The sequence below is a fragment of the Xyrauchen texanus genome, chromosome 6 (assembly GCF_025860055.1).
Source record: "Xyrauchen texanus isolate HMW12.3.18 chromosome 6, RBS_HiC_50CHRs, whole genome shotgun sequence".
NCBI classification, from domain to species: domain Eukaryota; kingdom Metazoa; phylum Chordata; class Actinopteri; order Cypriniformes; family Catostomidae; genus Xyrauchen; species Xyrauchen texanus.
This window is the reverse complement of record NC_068281.1, coordinates 33,621,250-33,643,838: the sequence shown is the minus strand read 5'-3', so window position 1 is coordinate 33,643,838 and position 22,589 is coordinate 33,621,250. Positions and strand designations below refer to the sequence as shown.

Below are 22,589 nucleotides of genomic sequence, written 5' to 3'. Positions count from 1 at the left end.
TGGGATGCATGAGTGTGAACCATCCCTTTTGAGGATCGAAATCAGGATTTGTCTGCGAATATGAACATAATTGACCGCAAGCAGTTCATTGAGGCCCTTTGAAAGAAAGCGTTGACAATGCACTAGATGGAAAAGCTTTCCATTTTAATAAATTATTGACAACCTTTCATTGCGTACTGATATGACATTTGGGGATCCTTCTTGCGTTTTAGAGCTGATATTCTAAACAAAGAGTAAATCATTAAATGCACAGAACAATCCTTATTTATTTTGACATTTACTCAGTTGTGACACTGACAAAATGAACAGACCATGCCACAACTACTGTCTCTTTAAGACCTCATCTTCCCACTTTCACCATACCACCTCCCCCATCCAGCCCCACCTTGTCACCACTATGAGCAGCTCTCAGTGTAGATGTGCTGGACAGTCACTGAATTCCCCACTGCCTATCCTAGTGACAGCACTCTGATCATCACTACTGAGGGAGCTGTGGGCTTTCAATAACCAGCTTCACACTCATATCTGTGGAGTTCAACACTCTTGGTAAGACATTTAAAATGGTTTTGTTACTTCATTACATTTATTATTATTATTATTATTATTATTATTATTATTATTATTATGAAAACCCTGGATATGGTTTATAGATCAGCAAGTGTGGTCATCACTAGTGTGGTCATGCAAGTATACTGGTGGTGTTTCTTAACCCATAGCATACCACAGATGCTTCAATTATTGGCATAACTGTTTAATTCTAATTCATTACTGTATTTGACCCATATAACTGTTCATCTTGATTGCCAAATGTAAAATAACTCTTAGTAGCAAAAGTATTAATTTAAAAAAAAAAAAAAACAAACAAAAAAAACTTGCTCTTCATTTGCTACTGAAATTGAAAGTTAGAATTGGCAAACTGGCAGCCCCCATAGTAAGGGGGATGTGGTTTTAATTAGGTGTGAAAGGGGTTCACCACCTCAAAACCAATCAATGACACTTTGCTGTACAACTAACATCACAGGACCACCTGCCAGGGTGCCTAACAATAATGAAAACATTTTTTACATCAAGTACCAAATGTGTAAATATATGTGTCTTTATAATATATTTGTCCTTTAAAACCATAACAAGTATCTCTTGAATACTTGTTATAAATTAAAGGCCAATAACAGTGCAAGTGTATTAAACTAGTACTTCAGTTATTTTGATAATTGAGGAAGCTGATAGCCAGAACCATTTCTAGCGCAGGTGTGACAGAAGGATCTGCTTAGTTAAATATAAAATTCGCATTGTTAAAAATATAATCGTGCCATTATAATACACAATATCATTCATTAAGAGAAACATTGTACTTATTTTTGAACATCTAAACTCGAAATCTTCCTTTTAAAAACACACGAAACTATCGTGTCCCCCCTCTCCTTCCGCACAATTGTTGCCATGCTCTCAATATCAGTATGGGTGTGGTAATCGCTCTGTGAATTGCCTTGAATCTCGTAAATTTGGCGCCCGAGGCCCTGTTGTGGATTAAAATAAGACGAAATGAGCGAAATAATATTTTGAACATTTTAGTCTGGATATTGAGGCACCCGTCTAGGCAGCAGGAGGATATTGTTGTGTTGTTACAGCAGGTAATGTGTGCCAATGTTTGTGTGGCGCTCTCGAGTAACTGACATGATACATTCACAGCTAGCCACTCTGCTAATCAAAACTACCTTCATATTACTCGCCAGTTAGCTAAACGGATGACACATCTCCACGCAGAGACACGTTTACTCATTGTATCGCGTTAATGGTGGATTATATCGTGGTTTCTGTGTAGTGCAACATGTGGTATTGAATCTGTTTTCAAAACTGCCTCAAATAACATGAACTGCAACTTTAACGTTGGCATTAACGCACATTTGTCTCATTAAAACCGTTGACCAACTAAATGTAACTATTTAAAAGCTAAATATCCCTGTCGGTGTGGGTCGTATTTCCTTTACGACAGTTTTAACAGGCTCTGAGTATTATATATTAGATTAGGGATTAGCACATCGGGATTAAAGAGGATTTATCAGATTATTCAATCCCGGATATACAGATTCAATCTTGGATTAGAAATGTATTTCATATGCTTGGACCAGCAGATTTGACATCTTTGATTCACAAAATGGTCCATTATTTAAGCAATCTGAGATCACTGAATAATGAATTATGCATTATTATTATTATTATTATTATTATTATTATGCTTTTAAATAATGCACATCTGGTAATTTCTTACTTTTCCTGTCATTTGTCTTGGCAGGGTTGGGACCAACAGTCTTCCTGTTTTTATTTTTTTTATTTTATTTTTTAAAACAAACATTGGGTAGTTAGTCATGCTACTGTGGTTTCTAAAATATATATATATATATGAGCTTCACAAAGGTCAGGGTAGTCCAGAGCTGTCTTTAGGGGTATTCTCATTCTGTGTCAATTTGAATGTGTCACTGCCAAGCAATTGCCCAACATTCAGTTAAATTGCTGGAGATCACAGACCATTTGCTGTCAAGCTGCAATAGGACTGCAGGCTGTTGGCTACATAACTGTTATATTACAGTTGGAGTACCTGCTAGATTTGCATATGGCCTTTGAATGTACATTGTCATCTTTCCCTTGCTTTGCTGTTGAGTTTCATTCAGTGTATGACTTCTCACAGCTTTGATCATTTGAATCGGCTGCTGACTCTATTTGAAATTGTGATAGCTAGGTTTTTTTTAGGGAAGTCAATTTTTAGGCGGTGCCAAGCAGTGCTGCCCCTCATTAAACAAAGGAGCCCTGCGTGCCCAGCTCTTCAGTTGGCAGTGCTGGAACGTGTTTGGATGATCCTTAGTTCCATTCAGCATAGTGTAAACACTGACGCCGATGCGTACACTTTTATCACTTTCTCTGTGTTCCCCACTAACTGTATCCAAAGGGCCAGTCATGTCTGTGAGACTTCTGACAAAACCTCCAAATCACATATGGAAATTGATAATTTTATGTATCGTGACTTGGTAGTGAAATGAGTGTCTTAAATGATTAATTCTTCATGAGTAAACTGTTTTACAACCTACATTGACGACTTTACGCTATGTGACGTCATAACGACATGTGACGTCACACTTGTGTGTTTTGCAGGACTTAATCAGTATTATCAAAGCTGAGAAGGGAGTGAAACGCTCCGAGGATCATGAGTGAGCTGGAGCAGTTGCGGCAGGAGGCAGAGCAGCTGCGCAATCAGATCAGAGTAAGATTCCATACCCTTTCTGCTCCTCCAATCAGATCAAAAATCTCCTGGGACATGGACTTGACATATTTGCACATCTTCAACAAAATAATTATCACATAGTTTGCTACATTGGGTGTGTACGCATTAGGAAAGCAGTAATGATAGATTGATAAATCAGTTAGGCTGATTAATTGGCCAATATTTTGCTGTAACAATATTATCAGTAACGGTCCAATAACTTCACCCAGTTAGCCAATTAACAGAAATGGTGTTTCTCCCTTTGTCTATTACAAAATCTACCAGCAGCAATTGTGAATTTACTAGGGCTGGGGGAATGTAATACCATGGTATTCTTTGAAGTACCTTGGTGTACCACGTAAATGCTATGGTGTGTGAATATGGTAATTATTCACTACTATGGTATATACAATGCTGTGAAAAAATATTTGCCCCCTTCCTGATTTCTTATATTTTTGTGTATTTGTTTTAGACCTTCAAATGAGATATAACTTAAAAAAAAAACCGCAAGGTTGAGTAAACACAAAATACAGTTTTCAAATGTGTATACACTACCGGTCAAAAGTTTTGAAACACTCATTCTTTATTATCACGTTATTTTTTTTATATATATATATATATATATGTATATGTATCCATCCATCCATCCATCCATCTTCAACCGCTTATCTGAAGTCGGGTCGCAGGGGCAGCTGCTCCAGCAGGGGGCCCCAAACTTCCCTATCCCGAGCCACATTAACCAGCTCTGACTGGGGGACCCCGAGGCGTTCCCAGGCCAGTGTGGAGATGTAATCTCTCCACCTAATCCTGGGTCTTTCCCGAGGCTCTCTCTCTCTCTCTCTCTCTCTTTCTTATATATATATATATATATATATATATATATATATATATATATATATATATATATATATAAAATTTTTTACATTTATTTATTGTTAAGTCATTAAAACTATGGAATATCATAAATGGAAATATGGGAATTATGTTGTGACTAAACAAAATCTAAAATAAATCAAAACTGTGTTATATTTTAGTCACACTTTGCCTAGATTTTGCAGAAATGTACTCTTGACATTTTCTCAACCAACTTCTTGAGGAATCACCCTGGGATGCTTTTTAAACAGTATTGATGGAGTTCCCATCTATGTTGGGCACTTATTGGCTGCTTTTCTTTTTTATTTGGTCCAAGTCATAAATTTCAAAAACATTTTATTTATTACATTTTCTTTTATAATGAAATAAATTAATATGTTGGCACAATTATATTTTTGTCTACATAACTGATTTCAAACATTTAAGCATACACCTTCAGATTAAAAGATTTAAGATCATGAGAAACATTTCAGTCGTGTTGTCATAACTTTTGACTGGTAGTGTACATTTATTTTATTTAGGGTTGGGCGATGTCCCCTAAATTGGCAGTTGACGATGTTGACAGTAAAACATCGCGATGGACGATGATATCGTCGGGGGGGGGGGGGGATTATATAAAAAATTATAATTTCGTTATTTTACTAACCCAACTAAATGACTCGTCGGCGCTTTATCAGTAGGTTGCACGACACGTGAAGCATTTTCTTTTTTTTAGCTTTCACTTAAGAAGAGTTGTGCACTTTTTATTTTAATATATCTCTTTACATAAATACTATTTTCCAATTAAAAACTATAATTTCGTTATTTTACTCACTGATGAGCAAAAGGTCGAGGCAGAAATGACCATGTACCTGCAGGAAATGGCCATTGATGGGGAAGAGGACCCGCTGACTTGGTGAAAACGAACGACAAAAGGTTTCCGTTCATGGCAAGATTAGCACGGAAATATCTGTGCATATGTGCTACCAGTACTCCATCAGAGCGGGTCTTCAGCACAGCGGGTAGTGTAGTTACTCCAATCCGCAGCTTATTAAAACCAGATAAAGTGAATATGTTGGTATTTCTGGCCAGAAACATCGAAATTTAAACATGGTCTATGGTGAAAGATATTAGACTACGCATTTCCGTTGCGGAGCTATTCGATTTTGCATATTATTTTTTAAACGTTCATTTGTGTAGTTCATATGACCACTTTACAATATTTCAATAACATCATTTATTTTGTAGCCTGTGCTGAAGTTAATTGTGCTGCTAATTATAAGTGAAATGTTTAATGCCGAGTTTCGGTCTGAGTGTTGTTCCCGTTTTCTTGTTCTTCTATGTTTTAATAAATGTGTTGTTCATATTCACCTTGTTTCTTTCATTTGATTTGACATTATGGATTTATGGCCAAGGAAATTTTTCATTAAAAGTATTAACCAGACAAAAGTTATTTGACGTTCGCTGGTCTGGGTTTATCTTAAACTGCCGCTTCAGTGTATACAAGAGCTATACATAGCTCTATGTGGCAATGAGCAAGATTTTCTGAGACACTACAACTACTAATAATTAATTAATAAAGGCTATTTTCTTGTAGCCTACAACATAAAATATTTTAATCTAAATGTACAGTGTAAGACATGTAAAAAAAAGACAAGAAGCTAACAATGTCAAGATCAATATTTGTGTAGCCTGCCTGACACAGTATTTTCACAGACTAACACGTCACGTCTCTGGCATGTACTACAGTATTTAAAATAGCATATATGCATTAGTTATATTCTCAATTTAATTTACAGAGCAATCCCTGCAAAGTTTTTAGGTTAACTATAGAAGAGACTAGGATTAGTGAGTCACACTAGCAAGACTCGCAAAAGGGGGCGTGGCATCACGATGGTGGCTCTACATCGTGATGTTGGTCAGCCATCACCGTCCATCGGCACAACCCTAATTTTATTATAGCAAAAAAGTTAACCAACACATATCACCCACGTGAAAAACGAACTTCCCCCTTAAACCTAATAGCTGGTTGTGCCACCTTTAGCAGCATCAACTGCAAGCAATCGCTTCCGATAACTGGAAGTCAGTCTTTCACAATGCTGTGGTGGAATTCTGGCCGACTCCTCTTTGCAGAGCTGCTTTATTTCAGCCACATTGAAGGTTTTTGAGTATGAACTGCCCATTTAAGGTCCTCCCACAGCATCTCAATCGGGTTCAAGTCAGGACTCTCAAAAACCTTAATTTTGCTTTTTCAGAGGTGGACTTACTGCAATTATTTGGATCATTGTCTTGCTGCATAATCCAGTTGTGCTTGAGTTTCAACTCACGAACTGATGACTAGACATTCTTCTTAAGGATTTTCTGGCAGAGATCAGAGCATGTTTCTCTTAAATATTTGCCCTGGTCCTGAAGCAGCAAAGCTTCCCCACACAATAACACTACCACCACCTTGCTTGACCGTAGCTATGATGTTCTTTTTGTGGAATTCTGTGATTTACGCCAGATGTAACGGAACCAATGTTTTCCAAAAAGTTCCACTTTTGACCCATCAGTCCACAGAACATTCTTCCAAAAGGTTTGAGGATCATCAGGGTGTGTTTTGGCAAAATTCAGACGAGACTTAATGTTCTTCTGGGTTAACAGTGTTTTTCACCTCGCCGCTCTTCCATGAATGGCATTTTTAGCCAGTGTCTTTCTGATAATGGAGTCATGTACAGTGACCTTCATTGATGTGAGAGAGTCCCGCAGTTCCATGAATGTTGTCCTTGGCTTTTTTGCGACTCCTGGATGAGTCGTCGCTGTGCTCTTTTTGGAAGGTTGGCCTCTTCTGGGAAGGTTCCCCACTGTGTAATGAAGTATTCTCCATTTGGAGATAATGGCTCTCACTGTGGTTCTTTGGAATGCCTTTGAAATGGCTTTTAGCCAACTTCATGCTGCTGAAAAAGTTCTATGTAGGTGTTGATTTGATTGAACAGGGCTGGCAGTAATCAGGTTTGGGTGTGTCTAGACCAGCTAAACCCCATTATGAATGCAGTTTCATTGATTTGGGGATGTAGTAACTACAGGATCTAATATTTTTTCGCACCGGCCCGGTTGGTATTGGGTAACTTTTTTTGCTTCAATTAATAACATTATCATTTAAAAAAATGTATTACTCAAAGGTTACTCAACCTTTGTTATATGTTGGATTTTGTTTGAATGTTAGAAATTACTTTGAATGAGATACACAAAAACAGAAGAAATCAGGATGGGGCAAATATCTTTCACAGCACTATATAGCTTTTAAATAAATGGCAATTGAACTGCATAGTTTGAGCACTGTTGTTAATTATTTATTTGTTTATATTTTACAGTGTACAAAGTTAAAAGGGTTGCCGTAAAATGTACAGCATTAGCTGAGAGAAATTCTTCATGTAAACAAAATGGATATTAATTGAAACACCAAAATTAATCAGAATATAACCAAATCTGAATCAAATCAAGAGCTGTGAATTGGAATCAAAGCAAATAGGGAAATCTGTAATGATAACCAACACTATAATAAAATTCAGTTGTTGTGTTTTTTTTTGTGTGTGAAATTGAGTAAATTATGTTTAAAATATTAGTTAGTTTCTTTAATTTGAGTCATTTTGTGGGCATCTCATTCACCATCATTCAAATTAGGTATATGTCTGCATTATATAAAACCTTTTAGATCTCTTCATCAGCCATTGAAAAACATTCTCATCTAAATCTGATTTAAACTTTGTAAACATTTTTATTCAATACATACGTCATGTATAACTGACAGCCAGGGAATAGCACTCAGGTGCTGTATTTTCCTTTGCTATATTCAATAGAATGTGACTGCACTGTGACATGCTGCTGTTCCCATTGCAGGATGCCAGGAAAGCATGCAGTGACTCCAGCCTGTCCCAGGTAAACAGCTCTGCTGCCATCCCTGCTGTGCCCCCCTCCCCACAAGAGCAGTGCTGGTCTAACCTAGCTCATTAAGGGGAGTGTCTATGGAGGTTCCCACTTTCCTCTGCTCTGAGTTCAGCACAGACATGCAAATCGGCCACTTACGTACATGCTGAACATGCTCTTTTAAGTGCACTAAAATATTAAACACCCTCTTACATGTTAAGGCCTCCATCAAAATTTAAACATCAGCCCACAGCCTGCTGATTTTGTGACTTATGATTTCATAATTTGGTGCTGGGGGTTATTTTTCTCTTTTGGCTCTTGTCATTTTTAAGCAGTACTTTTCTCCATCTTGTGCAATTTTAATTTTACTGTAGATGATCAGTTTAATTGTTGGACCGTTCAGTCAACTAATATAACACATTTCACGCTTGAATGATCAACAGCACGAAATGTATGTATGCTTTGTAATGCATAGTGCTAGATTGACTTCTGTGTGCTTAGATTACAGCTGGTCTGGATTCAGTGGGAAGGATCCAGATGAGAACGAGGCGGACCCTCCGAGGCCATTTAGCCAAAATCTACGCCATGCACTGGGCCACAGATTCCAGGTCAGTTGACAGCGAGAGAGGCAGGAGGGGGCTGGAGGATGGGCGCACTCAGAGGAACCCTGCAGCTCTGTCAGTGTACACTCAATGAATAATACAGCAGGCCTCTCACAACTCAGGGGTGTTCTGGGATTATGCAGGCTGCCTCCTGCTCAAGTGTCTCTTTTCCTCCCTCCTCTCCTCCCTCTATCATTCACTCTTTCTCCATCTGAGCATCCCTTTTAGGGCTTGATGTAAGAGACACAATTGTTACATGGAGCGGGTTTGTGCACATAACAGCCTGCAGTGTGTTTGTGGAAATTTTAATTTAAATGCTACATGCTTAATTTTTGCTGTTCTGTCACCGTTGTTGTCAACACTCAACCTCTTTCAAAAAATGTTAGTCTGTTACATTTCCTTTTCTTTGTTTAAACATTAAGGTTACTAGTTAGTGCCTCACAAGATGGCAAACTCATCATTTGGGACAGCTACACCACAAACAAGGTGAGTCCAGCCCAACATGTGTATATGTAAATGTATGTATACAGTATATACTCTATAAGACCTTCATTTTAATATTAAAGGTACACTCCGTAACGTTTTGATTGTGTCATCTTGGACTAACAGTGACACCTAGTGGAGTGGATGCCTGCATCATTCAAAATCAATAGTTTTCAGTTACAGATACATTGTAGAATTTCACTATTCGCAATCAGTCATGATTAATCCATGATTAAGAGTGAAAGTGTCCAATAACAAGATGGTTACTGAGATTAAGCGAGTAGTATTCAGATGGTCATGTGATTCTAAAATGGCAGGCCCCATGTAGAATAAAACCGCTTTTATAAGTTTACTGATATGACTGGGGTCCTCCTCTCATGTGAGTGCTCATGATTTTATTCATACAGTAAAAGAGTAAAACTCTTTTAATGGGGGAAAGAATACTGACTGTACCCTTAAATCAGTATTTTTCATTGAATAGTTTATGAAAAAAATTAACTTTTTTTTTTTTTTTAGGACTCGCACTTACAGGTTTTTTATAATATCAGTTTAATATCAGGATTTCAACTTCCCATACATGATCTTTAAAGCTGAAGTGTGTAATTTCTGACAGAAATTAAAAATTTCAGCTTTGTCAATTTAAAGTAAATTTTGCCTCCTCCAGAAATGAAAATGTCATCTACTCACCCTCTTAGTGTGTGTGTGTGTGTGTAATATTATAAATGTTTTTTATTTATTTAGTATAAATAGAAATGGATTATCAAAACTGCTCTGGTTCTTTCCAGATTCACGCCATTCCCTTACGATCATCATGGGTGATGACATGTTCCTACGCTCCCTCAGGGAACTATGTAGCCTGTGGAGGCCTGGACAACATCTGCTCCATCTACAGCCTTAAAACCCGTGAGGGCAATGTCAGAGTCACTAGAGAACTGCCTGGACACACAGGTAAATGCCAACTACAGCAGGGCTAGTGAGGTGATTCATAGCCAGTTGCCAGTTGGATGTAAATGGATGATACTGTCAGGTGAAGCACATGTTTTAGTGCCTTGTTTTCTTTCTCTCTCATCAGGTTATTTGTCATGTTGTCGCTTTCTTGACGATAGCCAGATAGTCACCAGCTCTGGAGATACCACATGGTGAGGTCATCTGTGCTTGATGCACTGTTTTAAAATAATGTCCTTTCATTTCACAACATTTATAATTAGATCATGAAAAAACCCTATTACATGATGTAACTGAGCTAAAGACAATTAGAATTAATTCAAGAATTGTATAGATTGTCAGTAAATTCCACTGTGCAACAATTGTTCAGGAACTGGTTTGTTGTTGCCAAGTAAAGTAAAAAAGAAGGGGGGAAAATCATCTGTGCTGAGTGAAGCAGGAAAGCATTGTGTATTTTCAGCTGCTTGTCTTTTCCAGTATTGGCAAGTAATGTGATTTGTGCTCTGTATTGCAAGTCACTTTCATAAGATTTTTTGGTGCAAAGAACATTCATGTTTCACCATCTGGCAGATGCTCTTCTCCAAAACCATTTGAAGTGCATTGAAGATATACAGTATATTTCATTAGTTTGTGTTCGAGCAACAAGAATATTATTGTGACAAAAATATAAACTTTCATGTTGTTCACTGCTATAGTTGCATAATGTGAGTTCAAACTTTATCCAATGCAGCTCTTTGTGTTTGTGCTGAATGTGACCCAGCTCTCCTTCTCCTCTGCAGTGCTCTGTGGGATATTGAGACTGGTCAACAGACCACCACATTCACAGGGCATAGCGGAGACGTGATGAGCCTGTCCCTCAGTCCAGACACCAGGACCTTCGTGTCGGGTGCCTGCGACGCGTCCTCCAAACTTTGGGACATCCGAGATGGAATGTGCAGACAGTCTTTCACCGGTCATGTGTCTGATATAAATGCTGTGTGTGTGAGTGTCACAAAGGGAAGGTGTTATCTTTGCCTGGCTTTGTTGAGTCTGTGTAATGCATTTCATATGGTTATTTAGATTTGTGTTTGAAAGCATTATTCAGATGTTGTACTCTTTCCTCAGTTCTTTCCTAATGGTAATGCCTTCACAACGGGATCTGATGATGCCACGTGTCGGCTGTTTGACCTTCGTGCTGACCAGGAACTGATGATGTATTCGCATGACAACATCATATGTGGCATCACCTCTGTGGCCTTCTCAAAGAGCGGCCGCCTGCTTCTCGCTGGCTACGATGACTTCAACTGCAATGTGTGGGACACGCTAAAGGGAGAGCGTGCAGGTCAGTACCTTACCCAGCTCTGCACAATATATCTGTGACCATATTCACCAAAATAAAAACTTTTAAAAAATTTTTAAAGGTGAAATGTGTAATTAATTGTGCCTCTAGAATCACTGCGCAAAAAAAAAATCCAAGTTTTCTGAGCACACTCCCAGACTCGGAAAAAATTACTTTGAGATAGTCCTGCCCCACACTCATCCCACTGGATGGGCCAATGTTGTTATGTTGAGCTGGTCAGGATGCTCAAACATACAGAGCAATGTTTTGATAGTGCCACAGTGTTCACACTTTTCTGGGTAATCAACATATGAATGCCTAGAGTTGTCTCTGGATATCAAGCCAGTGACGACTTTCTCAAAAGCATTGTAAATGGTAAAGTCAAACACTAATATAATGCAGATATTAGTTACCTATAGCCATCTTTACACTGCAAAGTTGGCACAGAAGCTGCATCTAACTGGCATTTAGGGTGCATTTACACAGACCGTTTAATGCTGCTGAGAGATTTACATTTATGTATTTGGCAGACGCTTTTATCCAAAGCGACTTACAGTGCACTTATTACAGGGACAATCCCCACAGAGCACCCTGGAGTTAAGTGCCTTACTCAAGGACACAATGGTGGTGGCTGTGGGGATCGAACCAGCGACCTTCTGATTAACAGTTATGTGCTTTAGCCCACTACGCCACCATCACTCTAGAGCAGGCATAAATGCATTTACACCGCAATAACTGCAAAAATAATGTTATGAGATTAATATTTTAAGTATATAAAATTATGAAAACAGAAACATGAAATAAATGAAATATGAAGTTATACTTTTAAATATGAAATTAAATTATGAAATATATGCTGTATTATAACAATGACAAAGTTTAAGGCTGCTCTGATGTTGCATTTCATTTACTAAGAATTTAAGCAGCATCAGAACTGCCTTTGATATTGTGGCTGAGGTGGATCAGAGCAGGCTTATCTCTGCTGTGTGAAGATGCCTTATGTGTAATACAAATCTTGTTTTATGTGAGTAAACGGAGATGTTGCTTGTGGCCAATGTTTAATCTGAAGGATTTTGTATGAACTGTAAGATGTATGACTAAATGTCTTTTGAAGTTGAGAGAGAGAGAGAGAGAGAGAGAGAGAGAGAATGAATCCGTATCTATCTCTAACAAACTTCATCAACAAACAAATCAGCTGAATGTAAACAAGTTCACTGAAACTGAGGTATGGACATTTTCAGACTTATTTATTGTGAACATCGAAGTGTTTGTTCAGACTTTTGTTTTCTTCAAAAAGTGCCTTTTTCTCAGGGTCACTTGAATAAGAGTGCGCTCTATCTCTTCCTCTATTAGCTAGATACGTTTAAACTTTAAGCAAACTCTGGTACCAGTAAAGTGGATAGGCTTTCATTGGGGTTCCTCATCATTGTAACATAAGCCAAGCGGCTAACCTACTCCGGGGCAGTTTATGTTCCCGATCAGAGATCTCATCCAGATTCTGGACCAATCAGCTTTGAGCAAAGTGACAGTCACTCTCCCAAGTATCTTTCACTCCAGTTTAAAGTGCACTTCAATGAGACAATTTTAGAAACGTATAAAATAAGCTATTTATGATCATTATTTATTGCTAGAAATATATTTTTGGCAGTCTTGCATTTGTTTAAAAACACAAAATTTCTCGATAATTTTCCCACATCGGCCATAAAATATGTATGAATAAATAAACCTAAAATAATTATATCATTTCAAGTAAGATATTAATACAAAATCAATAATGATTGAATTAATTTAAAATCTAAAACTTAAATCACTCCACAATATATTGTAGATGTATCAGAAAAGTGTGACTTCCACCCAAACCCTTTCTTCTTAGGATTTGCTGACAGAGATGCCATGAACATTCAGTATTTCACTTGAAGTTCAATAAAAGCACACTAGCACACCAGATATGCCTTTATTGTGTCTTATGCTGCTAGAAAGAAAGAACAAATGTCTTTATTATTGCATGCCATCTACTCATTTTCCAATTGCTCGCATTATTATTTGATATTGTATTATATTAAGTTAGTAATTTAAATCAATACTACAGCTTTACATTTTTAACATTTCAACTCAAGATATTAAAATTGATAAATGATCTATTTTAATATTTTCATCACATTTGTTTCGTGCTCTAGCAGCAGCAGCAGCAACGTTTCTTGCTGTGTAAATGCCTTTAAATTTACTAGTGATCCTCTGTGCTGTGTGAATCTCTTATAATTATTCATGATTTCATAGTGATTTTTCATGTTGTGTAAATGTGTTTTGATTGATCATATGTTTTAACATCCTCTTGTGCTGTGTAATAACGGTTTAAATTCTTATAATAATTTTCATAAACCTCTTCAGCAGAGAAGTAAATCTCACTGACTCACGCTGCCTCGCATGCGATTTGGCTTGACATAATTTTCTGGAATTTCCCAAGCTGCTTAAAGGCACAGTTAACTTCGTGTATGTTAACTTCTGACCCACTGGAATTGTGATATAGTCAATTAAAAGTGTCTATAAACAACTGTTGGAAAAATGACTTGTGTGATGCACAGGGTAGATGTCCTAAACGAATTGGTAAAACTATAGTTTGCTAATATTAAATCTGTGGAGTGGTTAAAATGAGTTTTAATATCTTCAACCTAAGTGTATGTAAACTTCTGACTTCAACTGTGTATCAGTGGAATAAATGCATAAGAATAAGTTAATATGAGAGTTAAAACGCCAATAGATACAATAAATAGGATGGAAAACATTTGCATAATAAAACACCAATAAATATAGAAAACTGGTTAAAACAAGAAATAAGTTCTTTTGAATGCAGTAAAATCCCATGATGGAGACAGATACACAGGCTCACCATCACAGTTGGCAATATATTTGTTGTCTATGTATTTCATTTTAAGAGTGTAGTCCATGCCATGACCAAGATGATGCAAGCAGAGGTCATTAAGGTGCATCACTGTCTGGCTGGAAGCTTGTTGCAGTTCTTGAGGCTGCAACTAGGACTACACAATCGAAATTAAATCGAAACCGCGATATGACCTTTTGCGATTTATTAAATTGCAAAGGCTGCGATTTATATACGTGCTTTATTTACACTAAACTGGCGTGTCCTGCATGAAACTTTTATTATCTGCGGTAGCAGCATCTCCGTCTCCGCAAGGCACAGGTATCATAATAATAACGTGGAATACAAGATGGGGTATAATTCAAACATCTTTGTGATGATTGTTGAGCAAACAGCATTAACAGAAACACCTGTAGAGTCCAGAAACATGCGCTATTCATTCTCCTGTCATTTGTTTACTTCACGAGAGAGTGTGTCGCCCTTATTACACTCCCCGTGGAAACAAGTGAAAGCGGAACTAATATTAACAACTTCCAACAAGGAACATACATGTAATACATCTATATCAAATATTTAGTTACTATAATATAATGCATTGCTAAATTAAATATAATAAAATAATGAAATAAAAATAATTTAATTAAATGGTGACAAACTAACCAAAATGTTCACTATAAATGTAAATACACCAATGGGTTATCAGTTAACTAATGTTGATGATTAGTGGGCTGAGATCCTGTCACAAAATGGACAAAAACACGTACATTGAGGATGGTAACATTTGGATACGAAGAAGACTTTGTTTCACTGTTTATAAATGTATTTGTTTGTGGGTGAACTGAAAAAAGGTCTCAGTTTGGTTCTTTTTAAGAGGGCTCAAGTGTGAAATCCCCAGTAGCCTTTTTGCAGTTGAACATGTGGAAAACATTACCAACATAATCACAGTTCAAATCGCAATCGCAATATTTTTCAAAATAATCGCAATGTGACTTTGTCCAAATCGTGCAGCCCTAGCTGCAACACAATTATTTTGATAATTGATTAAACTTCGATTATTGCTTTGATTGAACAGATAAAAAAAAATACTGTACTTTATAAAAATGAAATTATACAGGGTGTAAGGATTTGGTTTGATTTATGGTACTGAAATAATCATGATTTGATGCTATTATTTTTAAACCAAGCCTGAATCATAAAGTTATGTTTGAATGTTTTTGGTGTGTTATTATTTGTATGTTTAGGACTAGGGCTGGGTGATATGGTGATTTTTTTTTTTTTTTAATCAAACTTGTGGATGATTCACGATTCAAATTCTTAAATGTACTCCAACATGATTCAAATTGTATGTTCTTTATTAGAATGCAAGTCAACCTGTTTGGAGAAATCCAAGTTCTTTTCATTATAGGAAACAAAAGTGTGCAAGAAAAATGTACTAATGCACCACAGGGTGAAGTTCAAAAATGGTGTGAATGTAAAATAATTTAAAATTGAATAAAGCCAGGTGTTCAGAAATAATAGAATAAGAGAACTTGGCGATCTATCTGAATCCTCATGGCAAAAGGAGCGGTGGATGTTTGATTCTCCCATTTGTAGCCTCTACATGATTTGAACTGAAGTGCCCAGAACTGTCACGTAACTAACACTTTTTTTTTTTTTATGGGTGAAAAGAACGGAGACCGTTCATCAACATGCACATGCCGAGGCCAGTTATGGTCTTAAACTGGTGTATACATGCATGATGGACGAAGCTGAGCTACAATCGTCCTGGGAATATTACCGCTGTCTTTTGATATCAGTCTCTGTGTTGTTCTCCCCTTTTCTCACCAATTTGGAATTCCCAATGCGCTCTTAAGTCCTCATGGTGGTGTAGTGACTCGCCTCAATCTGGGTGGCAGAGGATGAATCTCAGTTGCCTTGGCGTCTGACACAGTCAATCCACGCATTTTATCACGTGGCATGTTGAGCGTGTTACCGTGGAGACCTAGAACGTGTGGAGGCTTCACGCTATTCTCCGCAGCATCCACACACAACTCGTCACGTGCCCCACAGAGAGCGAGAACAACATTATAGTGACCACGAGGAGGTTAGCCCAACTATACCCACCCTAGCATCCGGGCCAGCTGGTTGCTTAGGAAGCCTGACTGCAGTCACTCAGCATGCCCTGGATTCAAACTTGTATGTGGTAGTCAGCATCTTTACTTGCTGAGCTACCCAGGCCCCCGTGCCTTTTCTTATTTACAGTGTTATTGATGCCAATGCATCCTTGTACTGGAATGGCTGTCCGTGACCGACTATTTAGTGACTAGTTATTTTTTCAAGATTCTTATTACATTGTTGATCTTCTTTCTGCAGGTGTTTTAGCTGGGCATGACAACAGGGTCAGCTGTTTGGGGGTGACCAGTGATGGCATGGCTGTAGCCACTGGTTCTTGGGACAGCTTCCTCAGGATATGGAACTGACCTGACGGGACTCTGGGGAGCCATTCTTTCCAATCACAGCTAATGTAGTGCACCTCTGCCACACCGGACCCTTCCTTTCCACTCCTCCTTCATAGAGATGACCTGGTTTTCTTCTCCTTGGACCACACTATCCCTCCATCCAGCAGTCAGTCAAAGACGTGAGGACCAGCAGTGAAGACCCTCCATTTGCTTTTCTGTCTCTCTGACTCTAGGTCTTCATGTCTAACTCTAGAGGTGGGGCACAGATGGTGTTGTTGTATATATTGCCATTCTTTGTGCTTTTACGTGTAACATATGCACTTCTGTGTTTGGATGTTCTGGTTTGTGGATACTCGTGGTGGGTGTCTTGACTGTCCCTGTTTTTAATTTTTGCTTAAAGATTTAATAATTTTTTTGTCCCCAATCACAGTGATATTTGCCATACCCAAAGGCCAATCAGTGTCATGAACAGAAGGATGAGTTGAGTAGTGAAGATGAGGCTGACCTGCTCTTGCACAGTGTTTGTTGCATTAGTGTTTGACCTTTTAAGGGATCATTCACCTAGAAAAATTATGTCATTTTCTCACCCTCATGTCATTCCAAAACCTTATTGGAACATAAAATGGAGATATAAAGAAGAATGTTAACCTCTGTTACCATTAACTCTAATTGCATCTTTTTTCCATACATTGAAAGTGAATGGTGACTGAGGCTAAAATTCTTCCTAACATCTCCTTTTGTGTTCCATGAAGAAAGTCTTGTGGTTAGAAACGACATGAGGATGGGTTAAAGACAGAATTGTAATTTTTGGGTAACCTATCCCTTTAAGTGTACTTTAATTGCATTGGCTGTGTTAGTGTACCATAGGTTGGTAGTGTATCTAAGCCTGTATGTGCTGTCCTCTAAGCCCGACAACAGTGTTTGGCTTGTTTCAGTGTGTTAAGACTGTATTACTAAGTGCAGAGAAGGATTTACTGGCAGCCTGTCTGTCCCATCTGTCTTCAGAAGGTTCCACCATTGTGATTTGTCTTTACTGTCACTAGATGTGGTCTTAAATTTGCTGCTTTCCATATTGATCCAGCTGACCATACTGTATGTATTACACATTTATGATTAAGGTTCGGTTCAGCATTTTGTTTGAATCCAAAAACCAAGCACGGCCTTGATGCTCTGTGGCACTTTGCCATTGGTGAGCAGGCAGGAGGTGCCACCTAATAAGTTACAAGAGGCCTTGGCCACTGCCATTCTGACTTACAGCATTGTTTGCCTTCCTACACACACTCTGAAAACCTGCCCTTTTGAGATGAGGATGTAGCTCGGACTGTATGCTTATGCACTAGAAGATAGTCATGTAATACAGCACGCACTGATGTTTCTGCACATATTTTAATTAATGTAGTACTTCAGCTCTGTGGCAAGAAAGCTAAAAAAAAAAAACAGTCATGGTTTTATAAGCCAACAAGCTACACTGTGCGTGTCTTTTCCACAAATGTGAGTTTTGAAGGTATAGATCTCTGCCTGTGTAAGTCTAAAAAAATATCAAAGTAAGCCTTAACCATCACAGTTCACCGAAATCACCATAATAATTTTGTGCCAATCGATATGAATGAACTCTGATCACAAAGACTGGTTTTGTGAGCGTATTATAAACTGTATTAATGTTGTTTTTGCTTTTAATCATGGCTATTGAACTAAAAGGTTTGGACATATTGCTTTTATTTATACATATATATATTCAGAGTGCTTGTTGAATTAACTTTTCCATTTATAATTCCAGATTGCATTCTGTTGCATGAGTTGTTTTCTAATTCATGCCTTTTTTGTTTTTTGACATTTGTTTACTGTTCACCAGATAAATCTTTTCAGCGCTCGTTTCAATATTTTATTTGAATCATGCAGTTAGTTATGCTGTGAATGGACATCCAAGCATATGTGGAAACTTAGTGGTGTTTTTCAATTCTTCAAAGTTGTTTTGAGTGTTTACAACATTTAGACCATTGCTTTTAAGGTACATGAAGTTGAATTTGCATTTTGTGATGAACACAATATACAGTATAACCAACAAAGGTTCATGTGGTATTTTAGTCATCAAAAAATAGCCTTTTATTTTCTAATTGACAAGTTAAGTGCTCTCTGAAGTTCAACCTGGAGGAGTAAGCTACATACTATCCTATGGATATTTCAGCTAGCTAACTGAGACTTATCCTATGGATAAGATCAAACACTGTGCTAGTGAGGTCACAGTCCACTGACTTCAGAAATCAGCTTGCTTCCTTAATACAGTTTACAAAATTACCCTCTTTTTGTTTTATTTTTTTTTATTTTACTGTTTGTTTGGGATGGTTCACCCAAAAATGAAAATTCTGTCAGCATTTACTCGTATGACTGGATTTCTTTTGAGCAACACAATAGATGTTGGGCAGAATATTAGCCTCACCATTCACTTTCAGTGTGCCGTTTTACAGTGCAAAGCCACTTGTGTTTCTCAGTGGAAAGAAAGTCAAATGGGTTTAGAACGAAAATAGAGTCAGTAAATGATCACAGAATTAGCATTTTTGGTTGAACTAATCCTGCTCAGTAGATTGGCCTTTATGAAGTAAAAACTTGGCAAGAAACTGAATCCGTGTGAACGAATTGAACAACTGTGAAAATTATTGTTAGAACTTTTAAAAGTGTTATGTAACAAAAAATGCGGCTTCAGGTATATTCAAATCTTTCTCAATCAGCATTTGTTTTGTTTACAGTACACAGGCGGAATAATCTATGACATGAGCTCTGAATATTTATATTTTCAAAAAAATAAGGCCCCCCCCAATTTCCGACGTGCAGGCCTCATTGTTAGAGGAGGTTGAGCGAGAGCCTGATTTTTCTGAATTGGAACTAGGCCATGGTTTTTTTGCTGAGGTGGTTACGCTACCAAACATAACGAAATTACTTCACTGAAACCCTGAAGCAGATTTCCTCATTGCAGTAATTCATGTCAATCATGTGATCACAACAAAGAAATGACCTGACCTCATTTCTAAAAAGAAAGTACACTAGAGTCAAAGCAAAAAGCAACATATTGTTTGTGTGTTTGCATTCGTTTTAACTTGTTACAATATGGCACAACATACTTACGAACAGTACTCTGATAACCCAAGTGCAATCTTTAAATCATATTAACAACAGACTTTCTCTCAACCCTAAACACAAGTTGTGGTTTAAATAATTCATAGTGGTTTTGATGTATTTTATCTAGATTTCAGCGATAGACTCCCTTTTAAAAGTTCAGAGTGCCTGTAAATGACCAAATCAATCATCTTTGCTGGTTTAGCGATGGACAAAAGTTGTTGACGGGGATGGGGGGGAGTGATTGTAAATGAGATGACTGTGGAGTTCAGGGTGCCCACTTGTCTGTGTGTGTCCTAACCCCCCACCCCAATCCGCCACTGGACAAAAAGCATATGGATGGTCCTTTAGATGCCATAACTATCTGATTAAAACCAAATGATTTCGTTTTTGATTCTCTTATTCAGTAATTCTGTTTTTGTTTTTTTGTTTTTTGTTTTTGGTGGTACTGTCTGACACGTTGGACAAAATCAGAAGACAAAACCTCTTGACTCTAACACACATTTGTCTTAATTTACTTTAATGTCTTTGTTATTGAAAACAGATTTGTTTTATTTCATGACATTGGTTCAGAAAACAATGATCACTTGCTGTGGAATATTTTTAAGTCTTTTCTTTTTTTAACACCAGAGTTTTTTTGTATTTGTACAGTGGCAGTGACACCTGTTACTATTTGTTCTCATAATCAATAAAGGCTTTTCATCAAGGGCATTGTTTTCTTGTAAATGGTACTAATTTCTCATCGTGCTATGGACTTTTGTTTTATCAACATCAAGGAAAAGTATATATATCTTAGGACCTGCAACTGGCCATTATTTCTTCACCAGTTTTAATTTTTTTCTTCTTCTTTCATCTTTTCTTTCAATAGTTTATTTTAGTTGGTCCTGTGGTGTGATGAATACATTTTTACTATGAATGATGTATCATACGAAGTATGAATATTACATTTAATCTCAATATGAATGATGCTCTACATGCAAAATTCTTAAAGAATAATCAAAATGCAAATTTCAGATGGACTTTACGTAACACGTCAGACATGTCAACTTTACAAAGTTATATCATGTCTACTAACCATTTATCATTGCCATGGCTCACTATAAAATAAATCATCTGGACTAAATGGATCTTTTCATACAGCACACATGCCATTATAAAAACCGGTTGTTCCAGCTCTCAACACTGGAGGACCGTCTTAATCCAACTCTCAATGAATACTTTCTGCTCTCTTAATGTTGAATCTGTAGATAATGCGCTGAGAAATACTCCAGTTGTGACTCAAGATCAGTGGCTTTGTGCCTGTGAATAAAACAAGCAAAATTATCAGTTGAGATCACTAAAAGCGGAAATGTGTAACTTCTGTGCCATGTAACTGCAAAAATGATGATTGTTTTCAAACAGATTTACTGAACATACTCGCCCCACTGGTTATATCAACAGACCTTAGTCAAAGCAGATGTCAAAATACTTTCTGCTATCTTAGCTTACACACTGTATGTCTATCCCTCACAGCTTCTGTTTCAATCATGAAAAAGTAAGGTTCAATACAAGTTCAGATGAACTGACACCATTTGTGGCATAATGTTGATTAACACGCACAAAAAAAGGAATAGTTCACCCCAAAATTTAAATTCTCATTATTTACTCCCCCTCATGATGTCCCAGACACGTATGATTTTCTTTCTTCACCAGAACACATTTGAAGAAAAATGAAATTTTTCGATTTCTCTTCTGAAGCTTCAAAAATCACAGACAGTCAGCAATAACTTCATCCATACGACACCAGCTGTAAAATGAATGTCTTCTAAAGCAACGTGATCGATTTTGGTGCAAAAAAGATAAATATTTAAGTACTTTGTACTTGTTTTCTACTCTAAATCTAGAGGCTATCAAACCGGTCAGCAGCGGTATGCGTGTGATGTAATTGCATTGGCATTTGAAACGTGAGATCTGAGGCACGTGAGTCAAAGCCAGAAGAGCGGTGCTGTTTACAAGTGAGGAGGAGGAACGCTGTACAGTAGTTTGGTTGGTTTTGGTTTAGATATGTAGTCATCTGTTTCTTTACTCACAATGATGCATTTGTGTGCTTATCCTTTACATCTCAACTGAGTGGAGAACGTGAGATTACATCTGTATCATGGCAATGAAAGTCACACGAGAGGCAACTTGAGCTCCACCCTCTCAGAAGCGTTGGGTCTATGGTTGGATCATCGCAGAGATGCTACTTCTTTTAAAGGAATGGGAGAAATTGGAATGCCCAAACAAGAAGCTCTAGTGCCCAACGGTCAACAAATGTAGGTAGGAAGTCCCGCCTTACAGGTAAAAGAGCCAATCACCTGTCAATCATTTAGAGAACGTTCATGCGCATTACAACTGGTAAATAAGCACAATTTATGATTAAGGAACTACTGAGATAAAATATTTTTCTGTTTTTCTTCATATGTGTTCTGATGAAGAAAGAAAGTCATACACACCTGGGATATCATGATGGTGAGTAAATAATGTGAGTAGAACATTTTCATTTTTGAACTATACCTTAAGTAAAAAAACAAAACAAAAGTCATGGTTTATAGTGAGGCATTTTCAACAGAGGTGAATGGGGCCAGTCCATAAACTCTAAAATACACAGTTTAAAAAGTATAGCAAAATGCAAACAGTTCATTTTTCAGTTTAACATTATTTTAGTGTGATAAAATTGCTTACTCACCTGATCCAGAGACTTTGCCTGATCTGTGTCGCGTTATATCAAATTGTAGATTTTATTGTCAGATGACAGCGGTGGTAAACCCGATGCTGATAA

General features: G+C 37.4%; 2 protein-coding genes across 3 annotated transcripts in view; one reads left to right on the top strand and one right to left on the bottom strand.

Moving 5' to 3' along the window:
* The first annotated feature begins 443 nt into the window (after window positions 1–443).
* LOC127645029 (guanine nucleotide-binding protein subunit beta-4) lies at window positions 444–20,523 on the top strand. 2 transcript variants are annotated; one of them, XM_052128524.1, is made up of 10 exons: window positions 444–546; window positions 3,148–3,256; window positions 7,988–8,026; window positions 8,516–8,622; window positions 9,039–9,102; window positions 9,885–10,047; window positions 10,172–10,238; window positions 10,824–11,025; window positions 11,149–11,365; window positions 16,593–18,631. In XM_052128524.1, the coding sequence occupies exons 2-10, from the start codon at window positions 3,200–3,202 to the stop codon at window positions 16,697–16,699; spliced, it is 1,023 nt and encodes a 340-aa protein (XP_051984484.1). In that variant the 5' UTR covers window positions 444–546; window positions 3,148–3,199; the 3' UTR covers window positions 16,700–18,631. The 2 variants fall into 2 exon arrangements, with proteins under 2 accessions (XP_051984484.1, XP_051984482.1); XM_052128522.1 differs by lacking the exon at window positions 444–546 and adding an exon at window positions 1,456–1,631 and having other exon boundaries at window positions 16,593–20,523.
* LOC127645028 (mitofusin-1-like) overlaps window positions 18,780–22,589 on the bottom strand; it is a 20,577-nt gene continuing 16,767 nt past the window's right edge. The window contains exon 17 of the mRNA XM_052128521.1: window positions 18,780–21,088. Within this exon, the coding sequence (XP_051984481.1) occupies window positions 21,019–21,088 (70 nt within the window). The 3' untranslated portion in view covers window positions 18,780–21,018. The remainder of the gene's footprint in view (window positions 21,089–22,589) is intronic.

Bases quoted from the DNA above. Each gene is read 5' to 3' on its own strand.
- LOC127645029 (XM_052128522.1), top strand. From the start codon at position 3,200: ATGAGTGAGCTGGAGCAGTTGCGGCAGGAGGCAGAGCAGCTGCGCAAT. The intron at 8,027-8,515 runs GTAAACAGCTCT...CTGTGTGCTTAG, and splicing joins GTGACTCCAGCCTGTCCCAG to ATTACAGCTGGTCTGGATTC. The intron at 11,026-11,148 runs GTGAGTGTCACA...CTCTTTCCTCAG, and splicing joins CTGATATAAATGCTGTGTGT to TTCTTTCCTAATGGTAATGC.